A 7,707-nucleotide genomic window follows, 5' to 3' on the forward strand; every position below is an offset into this window, starting at 1 on the left:
ATATGTGTATGTAATAGAGACATGTATTAGATGTAGACCCATCTATATCCATATAATAAAGCGTTTTTTTTTAATAAAGTAATTTGAAACATTTTAAAGATTTTATGTAGAATGATATATCTTGGTTAAATCATTGACCAGAAATAATAATTGACATATAAGTTTTTTAACTTTATATAAAATTATAATTGAGTTGTGTAAGGTAAACATATTTTGTTTTAGTAACTAAAGTTTAAGAAAATAAATAATTGAGTTTTGAAAAATTATCATCCACGAACTATTCAAAAATTACATCACGAAAAGTTACAAATTTTCAATATTGAAAGTTAGTGTACTATTTTACACTTACGAAGTTTTTTCCTAACAAAATATTCATTACACGACATATTCGTGGTTACCGTGCGGTTATCTCTTTAGTTTTTTTTGTATTGTATTGTTAGTTTCGATTCAGACGTGTTAAAGACAATTTTAACCAACAAATCGTTGGACCTCTAACTCCCTCCTCATGGAAAATACGTTGAGATGAGAAACCCAAGACTCAAACCCGAGACCTTGGGAAAAACTCACATTCGGGACTCACATAGTGGATTTAGAAAATACTCCTAGCCAATCTATCTAGGTTACTCAAAATCATTATAATAATAACAATTAATTATTATTAACTAAGAAAAATCTATAAACAATCATGCATCGATGTATGGAAATAAATCTGTTTATATATATTGTTCAAATAAATAGTTGTGACATGTTTATTATACTTGTACAATATACGGGTATATTTATATATTATTATAAAAATAAAAAATATGTCTTATTTGTTATTGTTATTCTTACCGTTTGAGTCACCTTTCAGTCACAAGTAAAAAAAATAATTTTCAAGTCGTGTTAAAAACAACGAGACGACGATTATGACCGAGAAAATTAACTATTTTAGTAATGTCAGTGTTACATTTTAGCCCCTCCATGGTAATCCGTATACTATTTACAAAAAGTAGAAAACGATATGAAAATGTTGTCAACCGGAAACGTTATCCTAACAATATTATCGAAGTCATCAGGCACTGCACAAAAAAAAAGAAACTGAAAATCACAATGCTTCTAAAACCATCACCACCAATAACTCATTGTTATCATTCCAAATTCAGTTTTAACCCAATCTTCACATCAATCCCGAACTCAACATGTAGTAACTGTAAATTCAATGGAAAGTTGAGTAAAAAAACAGTTGGGGTGGCGGTAATTAATTCTGCAGCAAGTGATAGTGATGGGTATAGAAAGAGGGCATTAGAAACCCCAGGAGCGTATGAACTAATAGATAATAAAACTGGAGAGAAATATATTGTTTGGGGAGATGATGATGATGGCCAAACCCTTATTCCTTCTAAACAAGTTCTTCAATGGGAGCCTCCTCCTTCCACCAATTTCGACACCGATAAACCTCGAGGTTCGTGTTGTTATTGTGTGTATCCAACTTTTAAATATTTTCGTTGTTGTCTTTTTGTATGACATTTCCAAGATTTTTACTTTTTAGAATGATACCCACCTGATATATACAATAATCTATAGGAGGTTAGAGTTTGAATCCTGCTTGCACAATTTAGTATTATCTTTATGGAATTGACTTTAGATGCTCTACAATAGTTTGAACATTTCTAGTGAGGTTCGAACCTGGGTCTCTTTTAAGACCTTTTGACCACTAGGCCAGCTTGGAGATGGTTTCTTTTACCGTAATCAAAAGTTTAATATGATAGCTGCACTCTAACTGAAAGTTACACATTCTTACAGCAAATACTATGAGAGTATCTCAAAGTTTTCAACGATTGAGAGCTGGTAGAGTAAGGAATCTTGGCAGGATATCTTCCGAAAAGGACCTAAAGGATGGCGATTCGCGTAATGGACCTATTGTTTTAGTAAAAGATAGATCAAATGTCAGAAAAGATGAGCCTATTGTTCCAAGATCTGAGGCTGAAAAGGTTAATGGTAGCATTACAAAAAGTAGAGCCAGGGATGCTGGTGGGATATCGATGAATGTTGCAACTAAACTACGGAAATCAGATATTGGTGGGGATTTTTTTAGCAGAAAATCTTTCAAGGATGTGGGATGCACCGATTACATGCTGCACTTTTTAGACAGCCAGCTTCTTGCGTACCCTTCACATATTCAGGTACTGACATGCGTTCTTATTAGAGGTTGCAATGGGCATGCTGGGTAATGGGTCAAAATGGGTAATGTTCTGGTACAGGTCAAAAACAGGCTGGTCATGTCGAATTCACCCACTTGTTCAATGTTAAGTCTCTTATAGATAGGTAGTTTGTCAAATATGATATCCTAAGTTTAGTTATTTTAGTAATAATAATATAAATATATGTTTGTTTGTAAAAGCATTTAGGAGGTTTTGTGCAATTAATATACTCTCTAGGTGACTTTCAACTCTCTTTACCATTTTCATTGGGAGCTATTTATTTATCTGTTTGAGTTGAAAGTATAAACGTAACCTAAACTGACGCTTCCATAAGTAAGTGTTTTAAAATTGTTTCTTCTAGGCTCTAGCAATCCTTGTTTTACATATGCTGTTGTCAATAAAGGGACACACATGTGATCTTACAATTTAAATCGTTGTCAAGTTACCAAATTTAAATTTTTTACTTCGGAAGGGTTTTGATTCTAATTCATGCATGGGTAATGGCTGTAATAGCTTTGTATGCTGTTTAACTTCTATGTTTTTTACATAATGAGTTAATAATGTTTTAATACTCAAAGTTTCATTTGCAAATCGTTTTTAATTGTTTAGTATTTTTCTTCATTGTTTTAGTTGTTCACTGCAGTTGACGCGTTGAACAGTCATTTTAACCAGTTTAAAGATTAATCGGTGAATCCCGCTCTACATGTTTCCTTTCTTTATTAATTTGTAGTAGAATATCATTAATTTTTAACAGATTACATTTTACAACAAATCAGATATTATGTGTATGTATAATCTGTTGATATGAAAATATTATTAATAGTTGATGTGTGTTTAAGACCACATAGCTAAGGGTAATTTGTAGTAATTATAATAAATTACAAAAAAGAAGTTAACAGGCTAAAACTATTTTTCGAGTGAAAGTTGGAGGGTTACATTATTAGCTTAAACAAAAATAACACCGCATCAGCATTACTCGCTCTTTTAGTTAATTATAAATGAATATTGTCCTTATAACAAATTTTACACTACAGACTACTAATTGTTTCTGATGCGTATATTGTAATAACTGCAGGCTATGGCATTCCCACATGTTGTGCAAGGAAGAAGCTGCATCATTGCTGATCAGAGTGGATCCGGGAAAACCTTGGCATATCTTTTACCAGTGATCCAAAGTATTAGACAAGATGAACTTCAAGGTCTTGCTAAATCCTTACCTAAAAGTCCTCGAGTTGTTATATTGGTACCAACCGCTGAGTTGGCTTCACAGGTTTGATAATATATAGCTATTAGTTATGCATTTCCATTAATTCTCTATTGTCAAGTTTCCCCACACTAATCTCTCTTAGATTAAAAAATTGTAAGAAAACGATGACGGTATAAATTACTGTAGAAAAAAAGTGTTTGGATGTTCCTTTGTGGGTTTAGTTTCTACTAGTCGGTTTTTATTTTTATTTTTATTTTTGGGCAAAATCTGATCATGAATGGAATAGTAAATAAAGGACCAAAAATGGCAATTCAGTGTAAAGGAGATATTTATTTGGAATTGGAGTAGAAGTTTTACAAATTAGTTCAAACAAAGGGGTAGATATGTTTTTTGCAGCTAGTTTGGAACTAGTTACCCGTAGCAGGTTATATCTGCTTTCTAAAATGGTTATCTGTTCCCTAAGTATCTAGATAATCAGATACACAATCTGCTTATCCAGAAATGGTTATTTGATCCCTTGACTCCTTGGGTGGTACTTAACTGGCTCTTGTTCTAAGCATAACCTTTATTATTGCAGGTATTGCGTAATTGCAGGCTGATGTCAAAATCTGGTGTGCCATTTCGGTCTATGATTGCAACTGGTGGTTTCAAACAGAAAACTCAACTGGAAAATCTTCGGAATGAGTTGGATGTTTTAATTGCGACTCCTGGACGTTTCTTGTACTTGGTTCAAGAAGGCTACCTAGAGTTAACAAGTCTAAAATGGTACTACTAAAATTTTTTCCCTTGATTTGCTAGAGGTATAATATGCGCAGGATGGGTAAACGGAATAAAATGGGTCGGGGTTGGACAGGTCAAGTTTATTACTAGTAATGTGTTAATTAGGATTACAAAAGCAAGCTTATTACGAAATTACTCTAAATCACTGAATTCAGGAAATTGTATGCATTAAAATAAAATTTGGATAATTTTTAACCTGTCTGATACATTCCCTCTTTAACTGAGTTTATAGATCTAAGTAACATCTAACCCATTTGAGATACAACCAATTCATATATGAATAGGCTGAAATTGCCACCAAACTGTCAAATAGATATTAGTGTTTAAACAGAACAGAGCTAACTAACTCACTCCACCACATGAAAGCATACTCCACCTGCCGTGAGAACTCCATCAATTGACTTTGGACTTATAATAAAACTGAAGGTCCTGATATCTATTTAGTTTTCTTTTTGATGTAAATCTTGTAGACCAAAATTTATCATCACAAAGGCTTATGTAATGGTGACTTTGGGAATTGGGATAACCAAGTTATTCGAGCATAAGATTTGTAGAGAGTAGATGTTGCAATTAAGTAAGTTAAAGGTTTCTTCCAGACCACATATTAAAACGTTGAGGTTATTCCATTTACATTTGTGGGACGTATCATTCGAACATCAGGGTATTGAAATTAGTATTTTTAGTTCTGACCATTAGGTATGAGAAACATTGACCTTCATTGATATGACACGCTTTACTGGTGTTAGTATTTTTAAAAGTAAAGTTAACCTGTTACTGATCTAACCAACATATTCCTTGAATGTGAGATATATGCATCATCTATTTTCTTACTTTATTCTAATATGCTGGTCAGTGCTGTGTTGGATGAGGTGGACATACTCTTTAAGGATGAAGATTTTCAGCCGGCACTGCAGAGTTTAATGAATTTGTCACCTATCACCACCCAATATCTCTTTGTTACTGCAACTCTACCGGTGGAAATATACAATAAGCTCATTGAAAATTTTCCAGATTGTGAAGTCATAATGGGACCTGGCATGCACCGCACAAGCTCTGGTCTTGAGGAGGTACATCTCCTTTTCCTTTCTCCTTCCAATAGATTACCTTGATCACCACTATAAGTCTGCATTTTAGTAGAGGTGGCAGAATTGGTGATTCCGGCTGGTTAGGTAACAGGATGGGTCAAAACGAGTTTTCTTCATTGTGATAGTTCAATATGGGTAGAAACGTGTTAGGTTGACCCGGATTTTTCATTTCCGATCCAAAACTTATATGAGAGTATGACGTTAACCATGCTTACAAAAACTATATTCGATAATAACCTAGTTTTTAAAATAAAAAAAAAAACATGTGGAGGTTGTACTTGAAAATTTTTCCAACCAATTTGGCCCGTTTTAATTTGGCTCTGATAATGATAACACCCGACGGAAAATAGAGAAGATAAAGAGTACATCTCCCAATTCCTATGTTATAGAGAAATTAATAGAAATACCAAAAAAATGCCCTACAAACTAATTTAGTTCTAATAATACTTTCGTTGGCTACATTATGTATGCAGATACTAGTTGATTGCAGTGGAGAAGATGGAATTGAGAAAACTCCGGATACAGCATTTCTCAACAAAAAATCTGCACTTCTGAAACTGGTGGAAGAAGGCCCGCCTACCAAAATGATCATCTTCTGCAACAAAGTAAGCTAAAAGATTACATAAAAGACTGTCACTGGTTTTCTGTAGATGATCATTTCATACTTGTTAAATTGCAGATCGAGACATGCAGAAAGGTTGAAAATGCATTAACAAGGTTCAATAAGAAAGTTTTGCCGTTTCATGCTGCGTTAGCCCAAGATTTGCGAGTGGCAAATATGGAGGAGTTCTGCCAAACTCGCTTAAGAGATAGCTCTTTGTTTTTAGTATGCACTGACAGGTAAATAATTGTTTGCTATTTCTAATTGCCCCTTTAATTGGAATGACATGTGTGGTTGGACATGCACTTTAAAAGTGATTATTGCTGCTATGAGATAGAGGTTGTTAAGCAATGCTACATGTGTCAATAAAATCAGTTTTTTTGTGGCTTACCTGTAGCCTAAATTTATTATCATTATATATGAACCTGAATAGTCAGAACATCAAAACATTCAGGTATATTAATGATGTTTTGGAAGTGATTAATTGATGTTAATGTTTAGTGTTGGATGAATTTAAAGATAGTACTAGATTAATTTTGCTTAATAAGGTTGTATATGTTTAGTGTTGACATATCTGATTAGTGAGACGTTTTGTTAAATGGGATAATGCCCCTTAAGTTTTGTTAGAAAAGAGATAAATAGGTCATTGTATTCATTGGTTTTGTTACAGTTGTTATATCCTACAAATATATGACCCGTTAATAGAATAAGTTTATCAGAAGTATTATTTCTGCCACTATAACCAGTTATTCATTACCAAAACACAAGTTCAAAGCACTTTGGTTAAAACTGATCATGGAAGCTTCAAATTGCAGTGATTCAGTTTAAATGCACATCCAATTACTCCCACTAGATTTTTATGATTCTTTATTACGCTTGATACGGAAACTGATCTTAATGGTTCTGATCTGTTATGCAGAGCATCACGAGGGATTGATATTCCTGGAGTCGACCAGGTGGTGCTCTTTGACTTTCCTCGCGACCCAAGTGAATATGTCCGTCGTGTTGGAAGAACTGCCAGGGGTGCCGGAGGGAAAGGGAGAGCTTTCATATTTGTTGTTGGAAAACAAGTTTCTCTTGCACGCAGAATAGTCGAAAGAAATAGAAAAGGCCACCCATTGCATGATGTTCCATCAAACATCTAATATCTCGTGTTACCAACGTTTTGGAATACTACCTTTTTTGGGATCATGATATGCATACAGTGAGGAGCTAAATTTTGATGGTGTATTATTTATAGGTTGAGGACAGGTAATAACTAGAAAAGTGCCATGAAACATAATTTCAAAGTATTTAGAAAGATAGTCTTTTTCGTATTGTGTTGCTTGCTTTATTTCTGTTATAAGTTTAACAACTATTTGGAAGCTTCTCTGCCCGGACCTCCTTGCATTTAACTTCTTTGGTATAGAAACGGGGGGTTGTAGGGCCTTTTACAAATATGTAAGCTAGGAATATGTTTTTTTTTTAAGGTGTGGATTATTTGCTCGCAACAGGGGATCTAGCTTACGTTGTCTTAAGTCTTTACCGGGTCCGCGCTAGAGAGCTCCTCACCCTCAATACCTAATAGGAGGAAAAACTCCCAACTAAACTCTCAGCTAGGAATATGTTATATGATGGTAACTGAGAGTTGGACGGATTCGAGAGTTCCTCAAAAAGGTAGTTCCCACCTTGTTGTAAAGGACCTTTAAGACCGTCTTTCCTTGAATGCTCTGCTAGCACACTATGATTTTCCCTATTAGAAATAGATAATTCAATGGAATTTGATCCGTAGTTTTAGCTTGTTCTAATGTCTTGGTGCGTTAGTGCTTATGGTTGTACCAGGATTTCAGATTTTAGTCATGAATGGTACAC

At 34.1% G+C, this 7,707-nt stretch overlaps 1 protein-coding gene across 1 annotated transcript; it reads left to right on the forward strand.

Moving 5' to 3' along the window:
• Positions 1–1,018: 1,018 nt before the first annotated feature.
• LOC122591206 (DEAD-box ATP-dependent RNA helicase 50) lies at positions 1,019–7,172 on the forward strand. The gene is made up of 8 exons (XM_043763431.1): positions 1,019–1,444; positions 1,786–2,165; positions 3,259–3,453; positions 3,968–4,155; positions 5,024–5,237; positions 5,729–5,860; positions 5,935–6,095; positions 6,776–7,172. Exons 1-8 carry the CDS (start codon positions 1,093–1,095, stop codon positions 6,999–7,001), a joined length of 1,848 nt encoding a protein of 615 aa, XP_043619366.1. The 5' UTR covers positions 1,019–1,092; the 3' UTR covers positions 7,002–7,172.
• Positions 7,173–7,707: the final 535 nt, after the last annotated feature.

Source organism: Erigeron canadensis, chromosome 3, assembly GCF_010389155.1.
Source record: "Erigeron canadensis isolate Cc75 chromosome 3, C_canadensis_v1, whole genome shotgun sequence".
Taxonomy (NCBI): Eukaryota; Viridiplantae; Streptophyta; class Magnoliopsida; order Asterales; family Asteraceae; genus Erigeron; species Erigeron canadensis.

Bases quoted from the DNA above. Each gene is read 5' to 3' on its own strand.
- LOC122591206 (XM_043763431.1), top strand. From the start codon at position 1,093: ATGCTTCTAAAACCATCACCACCAATAACTCATTGTTATCATTCCAAA. The intron at 1,445-1,785 runs GTTCGTGTTGTT...ACATTCTTACAG, and splicing joins CGACACCGATAAACCTCGAG to CAAATACTATGAGAGTATCT. The intron at 3,454-3,967 runs GTTTGATAATAT...TTATTATTGCAG, and splicing joins CCGCTGAGTTGGCTTCACAG to GTATTGCGTAATTGCAGGCT.